At 40.8% G+C, this 17,131-nt stretch overlaps 1 protein-coding gene and 1 long non-coding RNA gene across 2 annotated transcripts; both read left to right on the top strand.

Annotated features, from left to right (window-relative positions):
- The first annotated feature begins 1,834 nt into the window (after nucleotides 1-1,834).
- On the top strand, nucleotides 1,835-13,440 carry LOC124394209 (tripartite motif-containing protein 16-like). Its single transcript, XM_046862345.1, has 6 exons — nucleotides 1,835-2,471; nucleotides 9,944-10,039; nucleotides 10,114-10,347; nucleotides 10,533-10,692; nucleotides 12,057-12,113; nucleotides 12,353-13,440. Exons 1-6 carry the CDS (start codon nucleotides 1,881-1,883, stop codon nucleotides 12,874-12,876), a joined length of 1,662 nt encoding a protein of 553 aa, XP_046718301.1. The 5' UTR covers nucleotides 1,835-1,880; the 3' UTR covers nucleotides 12,877-13,440.
- Nucleotides 13,441-15,997: 2,557 nt separating this feature from the next.
- On the top strand, nucleotides 15,998-16,806 carry LOC124394238. The gene is made up of 3 exons (XR_006927455.1): nucleotides 15,998-16,057; nucleotides 16,341-16,433; nucleotides 16,555-16,806. It is a non-coding gene; the product is annotated as an uncharacterized LOC124394238 (long non-coding RNA).
- The last annotated feature ends 325 nt before the right edge of the window (nucleotides 16,807-17,131 follow it).

The raw sequence follows: 17,131 nt of genomic DNA, 5'->3' as shown, positions 1-17,131 counted from the left end.
TTCCACCTCTCCTCCTCCTGTGTCTGTCCTCGGTCACTCTCCCATGCCTTCTTCAATCCCTATTGTTATCGACAGAGTTTTTTTACCTCAATAATCTGAATTATTCTGCCACATATGTGGCTGTTTACGTTCATCGACACACTCACGGCATCAGTCGAGCCCTATTCTACTTTATATATTAGTATCTGACTATCAGTTTACTTTCTACTTGGATTAAATAGATTGCATGAGTTTGATTAAAATATAGGCTAAATAGGTTTCTTCCTATTCTTCTTCTTTTTCTTTCGGCTGCTCCCATTAGGGGTCTCCACGGCAAATCATCTGTCTCCACACCCCCCTGTCCTCTACATCTGCCTCTGTCACACCAACTACCTGCATGTCTTCCCTCACCACATCCATAAACCTCCTCCTTAGTCTTCCTCGTTTCCTCCTTTCTGGTAGCTCCATCCTTAGCATTCTTCTACTGATATACCCCATGTCCCTTTTCTGCACATGTCCAAACCATCTCAATCTCGCCTCCCTCACCTTGTCTCCAAAACATCCTACAGGCACTGTTCCTCTAATAAACTCATTTCTAATCTTGTCCATCCTCGTCACTCCCAACGAAAACCTTAAAATCTTCAGCTCTGCTACCTCCAGCTCCACCTCCTGTCTTTTACTCACTGCCACTGTCTCTAATCCATACAACATCTCAGGTCTCACCACAGTCCTATAAACTTTCCCTCTCACTCTCACAGATACTCTTCTATTACAAATCACTCCTGCTATCACTCTTCTCCACCCACTCCACCCTGCCTGCACTCTTTTTTCACTTTTCTTCACTTTTCTGCACTCTCAATTACTTTACACTGTTGACCCCAGGTACCTGAACTCTTCCACCTTCTCCACCTCTTCTCCCTGCAACCGCACCCCTCCACTGCCCTTCCTCTCATTCACACACATGTACTCTGTCTTACTCCTAATGACTTTCATTTCCCTTCTCTCCAGCGTGTACCTCCACCTCTCCAGGATCTTCTCCACCTGCTCCCTACTCTCACCATAATAAGAGAGAGATAGATATAGATATATGTGTAGATATAATACCACAACTCCTCTCTCCACCCTGTCGTACGCTTTCTCTAAATCCACAAACACACAATGCAGCTCCTTCTGACCTTCTCTATACTTCTCCATCAACATTCTCAAAGCAAATAATGCGTCTGTGGTGCGCTTCTAAATAGGCTAAATAGGTTTGATTAATCTATTTATGTTGAACTCATGGTATCTAAAGTTCTATACTAGTAATAAGTCAAATATGTTGGATTAAACACAAGCTACATAAATTGGATTAAAATATTTTTTCTACAGTGTCATGCTGTGTGGATATTTTCCAGCAGTAGCAACTGTGAGACATTTCAGAATTTAAGAAATGATGAATAGATCGAAGGTATGAGTTGTGCTTGGGGAAAATGAGATCTCAGACTGAAGTCAAATTTCACTGCCCTTTTTAAAGTGAAGTGACTCCAAATTTTCCAGATGTGGTGAACTTGTAGCATTACACCTACAAAGACATGTAGCACAAGTGCTGAGTGAAGCGTCTGAATGCTGTCAGTTTTATATTTCTGTTATTATTAAACCCACAGTCAAATTCACAACAAAGAACGAATCAGACTGCATTGGATTGGACTGTTTAGATCAGAAATTATCTACTGTTCTAAGACTACACTGTTCCTTACAAGCCTGAACTCTGTGCTTGAAGCCACGCCCACTCTGTGTCACACTATAACACACACAACAGGAAGTTCATTTCAGAGAAAACGAAACTCAGAACTCGAAGCCCCCCATCTACCCCCCCCCGCCTCTCTCTCTTTTCTTCTTCTTCTCTCACACACAGCAGGAAAATGGCAGAAGCCAGTATTTCAGTAAATCAGGATCAGTTCATCTGTGCAGTGTGTCTGGATCTCCTGAAGGAACCAGTGACTATTCCTTGTGGACACAGTTTCTGTAAGGTGTGTATTAATGGCTGCTGGAATCAGGAGGACATGAAGAGCATCTACAGCTGCCCTCAGTGTAGAGAAACTTTTACTCTGAGGCCTGTTCTATGCACGAACAACATGCTGGCTGAAGTGGTGGAGAAACTGAAGAAGACTGAACTCCAAGCTGCTTCTCCTACTCGCTGTAACACAGGATCTGGAGATGTGGACTGTGATGTCTGCACCGGGAGAAAACACAAAGCCGTCAAGTCCTGTCTGGTGTGTCTGGCCTCGTATTGTGAAGATCATCTTAAACCTCACTATCAGTCTCAGGCTTTGAGGAAACACAAGTTAGTTGAAGCCTGTGTAGATCTCCAAGATAAGATCTGCTCTCAGCACGACAAACTGATGGAGATCTACTGCCGTACTGACCAAAGCTTCATCTGTTACTTGTGTATGACGGAGGAACATAAAGGCCATGATACAGTTTCAACTACTGCAGAAAGAAGTAAAAAACAGGTGAGAACCGAACATTATTATTCTTTTACAATTAATTAATTTGAATAAATAATGAAATTGTTTATAAGGTGAATTTTAGTTACAGTTGAAGGATCATATGTAAAGAAGTGTTAAACAGGAGAAGCTGGAGCTGTTTTCCCCCAGTTCTATTTCTTTTGTGAAAAGGTAGCAAATGTTATCAGCAGATGTGGAAAGTAATGAAGTCGAAATACTTTGTTAGTGTACTTAAGTAGATTTTTCTGCTATCAGTTTTTAATTCACTTTTTATTTTTCTGACAAATTTTGACTTTTTACTTTAAATGTTTACATTTTTACACAAATATCTGTACCTTCTACTACTTACATTTTAAAAACAGACTTGTTATGTTGGAGGATTAGACAAATAAGCAGGCAGGACACGAGCTGTAACTAAGCATCTCCATACTTCTTTACTTAACTCACATTAGCACGAGAGTCTTTTTCTACAACACCGCTTTACATCCATTAACATGCATATACCACCTAGTGAACATAAAATGGTAATAACAATTAAACTGTAAGATACAATAAGACTCATTACTTTAGTTTTTATTTATTTGGTGAAACGATTAATATTTTTCTTCTAATTTCGCCGTTTTCATCACATCAACATGTTTCCTGTCATTGTGCAGCTTTTTCAATCCACTGTTGTATAATTTCCTGTCTCTCACACACCACAGACATAGACTAGTTTCTGAAGCTCACAATGAGCAGGCAGAAGGCAGTAAGAAGTTTGGGGTTAATGTGGATGAGACAGAGGGAGTCAGTAATGAGAACATGACTGAGAACAGACACATTCCTGATCATCATCATCTTTTCTCTGCTTGTGTTCTATATGTGGATCTTCAGCCTGAATACATTCATTAGAGAACAATATTTTAAATTCTTTCATATTAAATAGGGCTGTCATGTTAACGCAAATGCATTTTAACGGCATTGATTTTATTACTTTTATATTCATGCAGTGTGCATTTCTGTTTGACAATTTTTATTAAAGATATAAATAACGAAATATAAAAGAGGAGAAATTAAAACTTTTAATGTAACACGTTTATTCACAACATCCTTTCTTTTCTCAGATATAAACAAATATCATTTAACTGCACTGCAAAAATTATTTTTAATCAGAAACCTTTGTTTTACTGATGCGCCGAGTCTCAAATCGGCAACAAAATCGGCAATGATGCACACAATTTACTCCCTGGTGTTCACAAACGCGCCGGGGAGTTTTGTGGGATTTTTTTGGTCTTTTTTGATTCTACAGAGTTGTGAGAAGCTGGTTTTAATGAAGAAACACAGAAACTTAAAGTAAACCAAAAACTTAACAGAAAGCAGAAAGTCCTTCAGAAAGGAAGACCTGTGCAGTCTCAGAGGGATAGAGATCATAGCAGGGTTAACGGGAATGTAGCGTTCCCCAAAAAGAGTCATTGAGTGTTCTCTCACGTAAGCGAGTAGAACTGACAGTGAGCGAGTGAAGGTGAGGGGTTTATATAGGGCTGCTAGGTTAATGAGCCGCAGGTGCCAGTACTTAGAATGATGGAGATAGACTACGTGTGTGTGTGTGTGTGTGTGTGTGTGTGTGTGTGTGTGTGTGTGTGTGTGTGTGTGTGTGAGAGTCGAGGGACTGCGTGGCAGGCTGTTCCCTGACATTATCATTCGAATCTGTCAATGAATCCAACACTAACCCAGCAAACTTCAAAATAGGTTATGTTGTATAAGTACATGTGTGATGCCTCTAATATTAAACATTTATAAATAAAGCACATTTAGTTCGAACAGCAATTATACTCTTAAAAATTTTTATTTTGTATTTTTTCTAACCAAAAGGGTTCCCTGGTGGTCTGGTGGTTAGGATGCGGCGCTCTCACCGCTGCGGCCCGGGTTCGATCCCCAGTCAGGGAACCAACCCTAGCCATTAGGGTTGCACAAGCCTTAGTGCCGGTCCCAAGCCCGGATAAATGGGAAGGGTTGCGTTAGGAAGGGCATCCAGTGTAAAAACATGTGCCAAATCAAACATGTGGATGGTCCGCTGTGGCGCCCCCTAATGGGAGAAGCCGAAAGAAAGTTTATTTTTTCTAACCAAAATCTGGGTTGGGCCGATAGGTAATTTTATTAACCCTCTGGAGTCTGATTCGCTGCCTGCGCCCAAACGTGCTTTTTTTTAGATTGCAGCAAAATCAGCTTAAACTGCTCGGTCATATTTGATCAAACATGTCAAAGTAATACATCATTTAAATCTGTAAAGGGTCTACTTTCATTTGTGTATGCTTACTATATAAACAAAACGTTGTATTTTTTTAAATGAATAAAATAATCAGGGTGCGCCATCTGTCGCCTTTGTTTGCGTAAACTTTGTTTAGAAACACGTCATCAAAAAGCGCTGAAACTCAGCCAATAGCTGACACACAGAAATAAAAAATATATCTTTAGACAGCTTAAAGTGTGTAGTTTTAGAATAAGTCGGTGAAATAAAAAAACATATGTTTCCAATGAATATACATCATGTGAAACCAAGTAGAGGCACAGATTTTCCACCGCAGCTCATTATCTGATAATGAGCTGCGAGCGGACACGCCCCCCAACCGGACATGCCCCCCCGCTATTCACAGGTAAAACAGTTCACACACACACGTCCCCCGGACAGTGGCATAAAACAATGCCAGAGAATTTACCGTTTCATCCGAAGAAGATTCCGACGAGGAGCGTTTGCATTTTGAAGAGCGAGGACTTTCCAGCAAGTTGCTACGATGAGTAAGTTATTTAGTCTTACATTCTGATCATATAAAACTCATATTGTTTGTAGACATCTCTGCCTAGCTTTTGTCAGCATTGCCTTTTAAAGTTACAACAAAAAAACACCAATATCTGCTCATTTGTAACATTAACTGTTTGTGATTGTATGCCCTAAATATTGTTGACGTTATATAAAGTTATATTTTAGCCACAGTTCAGTTTTGGTTGGTGTCACTGATCATCCTGAAAGGCTGTTATGTAGTGTTAGCTAGCAGATATGTTCCGGAATGCTGAGGTGTCAACTCTGTGCCACAACACAAATGCTCAAGCTGCCAATCAATAGCCAAGGGACGCAAATACAAATGGAGAGATGTAACCGTGAGGGAGATGTATCGCTACATTGGGCTCTTATTTTACATGGCAATGGTAAAGTTGCCCTCCATCATAGACTACTGGTGACAGAGCAGTATCTTCACAGTTCCCTTCTGTCTGTTCAGAGTGAAACTGTTTATGGACACAATCCATAAGACATGCAAAGCAATTTATCATCCTCGAAGACATTTAGCCATGGATGAGAGGATGGTAGCATGCAAAGCTAACACTAACTACCATGAGCTCATCATTGCTTGTGTATTTTAAATAAACCACAAAGGAAACACATTCTTTCTTGTAGTACTGTACTTCTCACCAGTGTTGTGCTTGTTACTAAAAAATAGTAACTAGTTACAGTTACTCGTTACTTCACTCAAGTTACTTTGTTGATTACTTACACCAAAAAGTAATGCGTTACTGTTTAAAGTAACTTTTTATTTACTTTTTAAATAAAGTTCTTTAATGTTCTCATTAATGCCCTTTTATGCGTTATGGTCTACAAACACAAAACTGACTTAAACACAAAGTAATTTTTAAACACTATTTTATTAAAGTCAGAGCAGCACACACTGAATATATCACAAGCATTTCTGAAATAAACAACAAAACAAGCTGAATAATAAATTCACAATCAAACACTAAAGTGGCTTCTGCTGTTGTGTTGAGCTCTTAAACATGTTCCTTTCACAGCTGAAGTATGAAAACTATCAACAATGTAGAACAGAACACTGGGTTAGCTTCTAGCTTCTAGCTCCTCAGGCATGGAGTTTCTGGAGGAGCTTCAACAGATTGGAGTTGCTGTTTATCGCAGTAGATACGAGCTTCGAACCAGAAAGACACAGCTTACATTAGACTAAAAAGTTTTTGTCTTTATGCTCAACTAAAGTGAAATAATGATCATATTTCCACTTTGAGAAACTCGTCTTGCTCTCGCCTCGCCTCGCCATTACTGCTGCACAGACCTGAATAAACGGAGACACGCCCACAGTGCGCCTTCATGTTTACAGTGGTTCATCCACCAATCCTACAGCGCGTCTCTGCTGTAAGCAGGTCAGACTGTAGTCTACACTTCAGCCCAAATTCCAAAAGTTACTGCCCAACACTGCTTCTCACTCAGATCCTGGCCCAGTAATCCACAGCTCATTATGCGACCCATTGTCTACAAAGCTGTCAGTCACAGCATGTCGACGCCTCTTCGCATATGGCCTTTCAAAGTATAAAGTGTCTTTTTAATTTTAAATCAGTTTGATTAATTAATTAATTAATAGTATTGTTTAATGTGAATGAGCAGGCAGGATGATTTTCACATGATTAAAAAAACAAAAACCTACATTAGAAGATCTGATCTCAAAAGTCTTGGGAAAACATGTTTACTAATGGTTTTGTGGCCTTATTTCAGTGATTTATTTTTTTGCTTTTTCAAAAACCATGCATAAACCTTATTTTGTCAAAAATACAAACACACACATATAAGCTCAAGTTGTTCCAAACCTGTACAAGTTTTTATCTTCTATTGAACACAAAGTGAGATATTTTGTAGAATGTTGGTCACAGATGTGGATCACCACTGACTTCCACTGACTTGTACCATTGCAGGAACAAAAACTGAAACAATGTGTGTTTAATGGAAAAAAATAATCTATACAGGCTTGGAACAACTCGAGGATGAGTAAATGATAACAGAATTAAAATCTTTCAGCAAACTATATTTTTTACATGACATGGCCAATTTTACATCGACAATTTAGGATGATTTTAACAGTATTTTATTGAGTGTAGGCACCTGCTAATAATTTATCGCTACTTAAGTAAATATCACTGTGAGAATGTGGAAAAGAGCCTCTCTGATTGGGACCTGTTTCTTTGGCGCTGCAGAGCCAGATAAGAAGAGTAGTACAGCAATGGCATCTTCAACTATTGGAGGGGGAGAAAGAAAAAAACGAGAGGAGGTCTATATCAATTGGCATTCAAATTCAGCAGGATTGAAAACCACTGATCTATACCAAGGGTTCTAACTTTGATCAAACTCACAAGTAGGACCTGAACACACTGTTTAATTTGTTCAGGTGCGTCTGATTAGGGTTAAACCTAAACTCTTCAGCAAATTGGACTTCAAGGGCCAGAGTTGAGAACCCTTTAGCTATATTTATTCAATCAATTAAAAAAGCTTTACCTCCATTTAATGTTCTTGGAGGCTTCATGGCTCTTATCACTCCACAAAAAACTGAAAAATGGAGTAGAAGGTCTCCCTGTTGCTTGAAATAATATTAATTATTTAATGTTAGATTAGGAATCATCAACTGTCTGCAGTTAGGTAGATGATATGGGATATGTCACTATGTTTTTCATCAGTCTAAACTATGCTTCAGTGTACCCACCTGGTCCAGATCTTTAAAGCAGGGTTATGGCTGTAAAGGTCTTACTCCTTCAAAGCATCAGAGTCAATGAAATGTCTTTGCTTTGTACATTCTATAATGTTCTATAATGTCTTACTGGGTGTTCTGGCTGTCAAGGCTGTTGTCTGGATCATCAGATACAATTTAGCCGGAGTACACCACTTAACAAAATGCACAATCATCAATTCAAGAATTTATTCTGCATACAAAAATAAAATAAGGCAGAATTAGGCTTCATATATTACCAAACATTATTACTTTTTAAAGTACATTTTAATATACTTACATGCTTTATTAAATGTCATTTTCTTGAATCCAATAAAAAATCTACAGACAGAACTAAAGATCAGAGTTCATAGAAGAGGTCACAGAACTTAGAAGATTTGGAGTGTAGAAGATTGGGCCAAAATCACACCTGAGCAATGCGTGCAACCAGTTTCTCCATACAGGAGGCGTCTTGAAGCCGTCATTACCAACAAAGTCTTTTGTACAAAGTTTTAAATAAATCGTGTTCAATTCTTTCTCCACATGTAAATCAACAATCTTAAAATAAAAAAAGTAGTTGACAACCATGCTTAAATATATATACACTGGAACCCGGTTATGTCGATGTCCTAGGGGGTCGCCAAAAAGCATCGAGGTAACCGATGATCGAGATAAACGAAAATCAATATGGCGGCAATATATTAACGTGCTTGAAATTTCTTTATGTACATGATGTGCGTTAATAAATGAGAATGTGCATGCACGTGTTTTTGAAGGGTTTTTTTACACAACAGCGTTGCTGCGATTTGTTTGATGAAGGCATGCTATAAAATTTACATACATGTTTGTTAACTGTCAGGACTCCACCTGCCACGCCCCCTTCGGCGCTCCCTTCGGCGTGGCAGGTGCTTTCTCGGCCGCTTTCTCTGAAGCTCCCGGCTTCAATCGCGCACATATGCTGCTCGTTTATCATCATCACCAGCTCCTATTTAAACTTCCACACTCTCACTGTCCGTTATTGTTGGTATATGTTGGTTCACGGCGGCCGATGTTATTGCACATGTGTATCCTGGTACGTGTCTTCCCACCGGCACTCTCTCAACGGCTGCTCTTTTCTTCCCAAAGCACACCGCGGATTCCCCCCCGATCCTGCCGGTGTTCATTCTATGCTTTTGCTGCCCATCCCCCGTTCCGCGCCGCCAAGCGCGGCTTTCGCCTCCCGTTCATCGCATAACATTTAACAACAAAAGGCATATGTGCACTAACTAACAGCAGAGATTCACCAGTATACAATACAACACCTGTAGCAGCTGTAAGGCTTGATTTTTCCGCCACTTTCGCGAGTTCTTCTGCGGCTGCACAGTGCCGATCGACATAACCGACGTTAAATGGCAAATCCCCCCCCCTTGTGCTCGAGATATTAGGGTTTGGCGACATAAAAAAGTCGACATAACCGATAAAAAATGCTTAGAAAAAGCGAGAATTTGGCGGTTCCACTTCAAAAACGTCGACTTAATAGGGTTGTCGAGATAACGGAGGTTCGAGATAAGCGGGTTCCACTGTGTATATATATAAAATAATAACATTTTGACAATTTTTGTTTAAAAAAACATTTAGTATAGTTGTGAAGATATAAGCATCTAGAAGATATAATTAATGTAATTTTGTATAATATTTAAATTTGCAGAAATTAAATATACAAAGATTGAAAACAAGCATTTGAACGTTGTAAAACCGCATTAAATCACCTGTAAATACAGATTTTATTTCATCTTTAATGAGGTGGAATTGGGTGTGGCTTTGAGTAGACCATTTTCACACAATACTAAATTTATCATGTAATCTGTGCTGAACAACATTTAATTATGGAAGTTATTTTATTATATTTTTTGAGATTTTAGAGAAATTTTACTACAATTCTGTAAAACAGGAGGAAATCTATCTGAAATGTATTTTATTTGGTCTTAGAATGAGCTAAAGGAGGAGCAGATTAAATCCCAGCAGAAGATCCAGGAGAAGCAGAAGAAGGTGCAGGAGCTGAAACAGACTGTTGATATTATCAAGGTGAAGAGCGAAAACACACACACACACACACACACACACACATGAACTTTCTCACTGTGTGTGTGTTCTAACAGAAGCGTTCAAAGGCAGCAGTAGATGATAATGAGAAGATCTTTAATGAGATGATCAGCTCCCTGGAGAAAAGGCGCTCGGAGGTGACGGAGCTGATCAGAGTTCAGGAAAAAGCTGAACTGAGTCGAGCTGAACAACACCTGAAACATCTGGAGCAGGAGATTTCTGATCTTCAGAGGAGAGTCAGTGATCTGGAGCAACTTTCACACACACCTGATCACATCTACTTCCTCCAGGTAACACTCACTGTCTGATCTACAGAGGGCGCTGTTCCTCACAAAGTTTCCTCCTAAAAGCTCATTACAGCAATAAATGTTCCTGTCTGAGATCACAAGTGTGTCTTTGGTCTGATTCAGTCTGAGATTCATTCGTTTCTCTCCTACACTTTTCTCCTTCTCTATGATGTGTTTCCTCTCTGTAGAGTTTCCCGTCTCTCTGTGTTTCTCCTGGATGTGACGACTCACCCAGCTTCACTGTCAATCAACATCTCTCATTTGATGGAGTGAGGAAATCTGTCTCAGATCTGAAAAAACGAGTCGAGGAAATCTGTCAGGAGGAATTCAACAAAATCCGTCCACAAGGTAAACAAACAGTTGTGTTGGAAACGATTTATTTGTTGTGTATCGCAGTAAAGAGGGAGAGAAATTTCATGGAACAGGAATAAGTGGAGGTCACGTATGCAGAAGAAGGTAGATAGCGTTGGTCATCCCAGGTGATTCATCTCCAGGTCAAGATCTCCAAATAACTCTACATGACTCTCTGCTCTCCCCTTCAGCCACTGCTCGTAACCTCGGGGTAACTATGGACAATGAACTGTCTTTTTTCCCACATGTCGCTAATGTTGCTCGTTCTTGTCGATTTCTTCTCTATAACATCCGAAGGATTCGACCATTTCTGCCACACAGGCTGCCCAGGTGTTTGTTCAGTCTCTTGTCATTTCAAGACTTGACTACTGCAACTCTCTGCTGGCAGGTCTTCCTCTAAACGCTATTCGTCCACTGCAAATGATCCAAAAAGCAGCTGCACGACTTGTGTTCAATCTGCCCAAGTTCTCCCACACCACCCCACTGCTGCGCTCCCTTCACTGGCTTCCAGTAGCTGCACGTATCAGATTCAAAACACTGATGCTTGCCTACAAGGCCAAAAATGGACCAGCACCATCTTACCTCAGTGACCTCATCACATCTCGCACTGCACCACGCTGTCTGAGATCCTCCAGCACTGCTCCACTGGTACCACCTTCTCTCAGAATGAGAGGTAAGTACACTTCAAGGCTCTTCTCTGTTCTGGCACCGAGGTGGTGGAATGAACTCCCCCTAGATGTCCGTACAGCGGAGTCCCTGATTATCTTCAAGCGACGACTGAAAACCTACCTCTTCCTGAAATACCTAAATTAGCACTTTCCAAGTTTGTAGAATTCGAGTTATATTTATATTAAGTTTGTAATCTTGCGTACCAGTGTAGATTTATTCATTACTAGAGATTTAAAGCACTTTTGTACGTCGCTCTGGATAAGGGCGTCTGCTAAATGCCGCAAATGCAAATGCAAATGCGTTCTCCTCTGAGTGTGTTCCACTGCCTTGTGAGACAGCATGAGCAGCAGATTGTAAAGATGCAGTTGTGTGGATTCTCATGTCTCTGAGGAAGCAGGTATTAGTGTTTCCTCTCCCCAGATGATAACTGTCATATTAGTAGAGCTGTGTGTTGGGTGGGAAGTGGCAGGTGACCAAAAAATGGAATTACATCAAGATAAACTCACCAGACAGTCAGAAGATCTAATCTAGAATATCATAGTTGATGCTTCTAATTCAGATCTGGAAAGTTTCCTCACTGGTGACGTCACTGACGCGTCTGATACCAGCAAAGAATCACAACTTTCATATTTATAATGTAAAATGTTTCCACATCATTTTTCAGTCTCCATTTTGTCTCTGTGTCTCAACAGCTGCAGCAGTTCAGATGATTTTCACAGAACCAAAGAGCAGAAAAGAGTTTCTGCAGTGTAGGTGTAACACACACACACACACACACACACACACACACACACACACAGAGTGTAAACATGTCTGTAATGTTGATCTAAATCTGATCCATTTCTCCCTGATGACTGATGATGTGTAATATTTAAAATAGTTCATGTAGAGCAGCATTAGGAGAACAGAAACACACACAGGTGTCTCACACACACTTATTATAAATCCTGTGATTAACATCAAACCTGTGCACATTTTATTGTTCTAGATTTCTGTTATCTGACTCTGGATCCCAACACAGCACATCCTTACCTCATTCTGTCTGAGAAGAACAGAGTTGTGACACGCAGTAATACAAAGCAGCGATACTCTGACCATCCAGAGAGATTTGACTTCTGGATTCAGGTGTTGTGTAAAGAGAGTGTGTGTGGACGCTGTTACTGGGAGGTGGAGTGGAAAAGTGGTGATGTGTACATATCAGTCTCATATAAAGAGATCAGCAGGAAAGGACGGGGTTTTGAGAGTGGGATTGGATACAACAGTCAGTCCTGGAGTCTGAAGTGTTCTTCTTCTTCCTCTGTCTCTTTCTGGCACAATAACATTAAAACTGATCTCAGAGTTCCATCACCATCCAGAATAGGAGTGTATGTGGATCACAGTGCAGGAACTCTGTCCTTCTACAGCGTCTCTGATACGATGAGGCTCCTCCACAGAGTCCACACCATATTCACTCAACCTCTATATGCTGTGTTCAGTTTGGGTTCTAACACAGTCATGAGGTTTTGTGATTAAAAATGTAATATATCTAAAAGTGTTTGGGAAAATGATAACAGTAATTCATGGATAATTACTGTATTCTTTTTATAATCACTATATAATTCAGGGATAATTCTGTGCACTCATGAATACAGGATGTTTCTATGAAGGTTCAGAGATGTTTCCAGGCCACATTTGTAACGATTGTAATACAGGTTTCAAAACAAAGAAAGCGAGAAAGAGAGAGAGATAAGCAGAATGGAGGACAATATTCAGGAGACTGCTGAAGTAGTGACTCTCATGCCAAAGCTTCTTGACTCCTCAGTATTTCAACATTGTGTTAGGAATCCTGTGGAGACGAGTGAATAGTGAAGCCATAAAATCCTTCATCTTTGCTTTTTTTCATTTAGTTTTGTGCTGATTAACTCGAAATGATTTGTGAGAGACAGAATAAGATGGGTGTCTGAATACTTTTGGTCTAACTTTTGTGTTGTGTAAATTATTTGTACATGTTGAAACAATCTATTTTTCAGGGGAAATATTTCGGGTGAAAAGTGTACTTGTGATTTCTCTCTTTAAAATAAACACCAGGATGTTTGACGTGTTTTCTGATTCATACTTTTACAAGTTTGACTTCTCAGTATTTTTGCGTCACTATTAATATTTCTATCTGTAAATATTTATCTTTACATCCAGCAATACTACAAGCAAACTACAAAATTTCTAAATAATATTTGAAGTGAATAAATGATTGTTTTAACCTCTTAAAACCCCACCTGAGTCAAATCCAAATGTTCTCCTCAGTTCTATTGGAAGTGTGAGGAAGATCTCTCTCCCACTGTGACTTTAAACAATCATTTTCCTACCCTGAGCAGCCTCATAGGCCAGTCACACCCTCCATAGCTCCTCAAGCCTAGCTCACAAAGCGCGCCCCCCTCATCCTCAGAGGAAGAGAGGTGAAGGTAAATGCTCTCATAGCAGGGAGAAGAAACAGCTGAAGGGCGTGCTTTTGAGCCTGTGAGCGAGTGCAAAACCGAGCAGGTGAGTTTGGAGAAAGGGACAAGCCTGTCTCAATACCCTCTGCAATGTCCAATTGCGAGCCCCAGGCTTTGTGTCGCAAAATGGAGCGTAGGTGGTGTATTTCAGGTTTAACTGTTCATTATTCAGGCCTGGAAAGTCAGCTTACTTGAATATAAGGCTGAAATGGAGTCAGCCAGATCTGTGTATTTTTCTTAGATAATTGTCAATAAGGCAGTGCAAAACAGGGTACAGAGTCAGGAACAGGAACAGGTACAGGTACAGGTACAGGTACAGGATCAGGAACCATAGCAGGCAGGGAGGCAAGAGAAATATCACGGGCTATGAAGCCGGTAAGATAATCTGGCCTCGAGCTAAAGTCTAGATTGTCCTTAAATATCGGGAAGCGCGGAAAAAACAGCAAGATAGCCGCTGACCCAGAAGTGCTCACTGCGGAACCGGAAGTGCGCGCAGTGTGCCTGGGAAATCCTGACAGTAATGCACCCCCCCGCCTCCACGACCGTCGCCTTGTTTTGTCTGATGTCTCAGGAGTAAGAGGCGGCAGACCCAAGAGGCAAGGCAAGTGAAGTGCCAGCGACGGACACAGTGGGGCTTGAGGTGAACTGAAACCGGGTAGATTGCCTTGGAGGTCAGGAAAGGCTAAACAAAGCGTGGAGCAAGCCTCCAGGTGGCCGCCCCAAGCACTTTCTGGCCAATGTGATGAGGCGGATTGACGCCCTTTGCGGAGGTCTGAGGCGGAGCGACACCCTCTGTGGAGGTCTGGACCACGTTGTCAGCAAAACCCAGCCATGGAGCAACGTCATCAGCCAAGATTGCTCCCTCGGCGGGACTCTGGAGTGGAGCGGCGCCCTCGGCGGGACTCTGGAGCAGCTTGGGGGCATGCTCGGCAGCGCAGACAGGCTTGGGGGCATGCTCGGCAGGGCAGACAGGCTTGGGGGCATGCTCGGCAGGGCAGAAGAGCTGGGTGATGTCCCCAGTCAGGCAGGAAGGCTGAGGTTGGGCAGCCCCCCCCAGCAGAGCTCAGGGGCTGGAGAGACAGCCGTTTCAGGAGGTTATTTAACCCTCTGGAGTCTGAATTGCCGCCGGCGCCCAAACGTGCTTTTTTTTCAGATGCCAGCAAAAAGAGCTGAAACTGCTCGGTAATATTTGATCAGAAATGTCAAAGTAATACATCATTTAAATCTGTAAAGGGTCTACTTTCATTTGTGTATGCTCACTACATAAACAAAACGTTGTATTTTTTTTAAATGAATAAAATAGTCAGGGTGCGCCATCTGTCGCCTTTGTCTGCGTAAACTTTGTTTAGAAACACGTCATCAAAAAGCGCTGAAACTCGGCCAATAGCTGACCCACGGAAATAAAAAATATATCTTTAGACAGCTTAAAGTGTGTAGTTTTAGAATAAGCTGGTCAAATAAAAAAACATATGTTTTCAATGAATGTAAATCATGTAAAACCAAGTAGAGGCACAGATTTTCCACCGCAGCTCATTATCTGATAATGAGCTGCGACCGACACGCCCCCCCGCTATTCACAGGTAAAACAGTTCACACGTTGAGTCACACACACACACGCCCCCATTTGGCCCCCATTAGGCAGTGGCATAAAATAATGCCAGAGAATTTACCTTTTTCATCTGAAGAAGATTGCGATTCCGACGAGGAGCGTTTGGATTTTGAAGAGCGAGGACTTTCCAGCAAGTTGCTACGATGAGTAAGTTATTTAGTCTTACATTCTGATCATATAAACTCATATTGTTTGTAGACATCTCTGCCTAGCTTTTGTCAGCATTGCCTTTTAATGTTACAACAAATATCCACCAATATCTGCTCATTTGTAACATTAACTGTTTGTAATTGTATGCTCTAAATATTGTTGACGTTATATAAAGTTATATTTTAGCCTCAGTTCAGATTTGGTTGGTGTCACTGATCATCCTGAAAGGCTGTTATGTAGTGTTAGCTAGCAGATATGTTCCGGAATGCTGAGGTGTAAATGCTATAGGTACAATGCATGATAACAAATATATATTGTTCAAGTGTATTCATCAAAAATACTGAAAAATATATTGTTTGGTTATTTTTAGGAATGTGGCTGCATCACCCCTGCCTTCACTGAAAACTCACACCAGGCCACGCAGGCGTCGCTCCATTTTCAGTTCGACCGAGAATCATCCTGAGTAAGTACATATTTTATATTTTCCTAAATTATATTTAGTTTGAATCATTATTGCATTGTATGACATGCAAACAACTTTATCAATGACAATATTATTTGCTCAGCTGTAAATGGTGATGGTGTAAATGTCTGAGATGCATTATGGTCTATGGCCCATCAACAAACATTTATCTGTCCTATTGCCCATCAACAAATAGGCCTATAGGCTGTACAATGCATGCTAACAAATATATATTGTTCAAGTTTATTCATCATCTTAAAATATATTGTTTGATTATTTTTAGGAATGTGGCTGCATCACCCCTGCCTTCACTGGAAACTCACACAAGGCCACGCAGGCGTCGCTACATTTTGAGTTAGACCGAGAATCATCCTAAGTAAGTACATATTTTGGTTTTTTAATTATATTTAGTTTGAATCATTATTGCATTGTATGACATGCAAACAACTTTACCAATGATACAATTAGTGATGTTCGTGTGTGTGTTTCATAAACAGATGTGATCAAGCACCTGCTCCAAAAAGGGCAAAGGCAGCACACAGACAGTCCACCATGTCATGGAAGGATCAGACCGATAACGACACAGTTCCACAGACTCTGTGATTCCTGCCTGTACGTGAACCTGAACCTCAACTGAGGTCTTCTGACTCTCCTTCTCCATGTAGTCTATTTAAAATGTTTTTCCCGGACAGTGTTGTGTCAACTTTGTGCCACAACACAAATGCTCAAGCTGCCAAGTCAATAGCCAAGAGACACAAATACAAATGGAGAGATGTAACCGTGAGGGAGATGTATCGCTACATTGGGCTCTTATTCTACATGGCAATGGTAAAGTTGCCCTCCATCATAGACTACTGGAGACAGAGCAGTATCTTCACAGTTCCCTTTCCAGCAACAATAATGTCAAGGGACAGATACAGGAACATTTTGTGGAATGTACACATGAGTCACCCAGATGCAGACAAAGAAAATGACAGAAAGAGGGGCACATCTGAACATGACCGTCTGTTCAGAGTGAAACTGTTTATGGACACAATCCGTAAGACTTGCAAAGCAATTTATCATCCTAGAAGA

Source organism: Silurus meridionalis, chromosome 12 (genome assembly GCF_014805685.1).
Source record: "Silurus meridionalis isolate SWU-2019-XX chromosome 12, ASM1480568v1, whole genome shotgun sequence".
Lineage (NCBI taxonomy): Eukaryota > Metazoa > Chordata > Actinopteri > Siluriformes > Siluridae > Silurus > Silurus meridionalis.
Note: the sequence above shows the minus strand (reverse complement) of the source record. Positions and strands in the feature narration are given on the sequence as shown.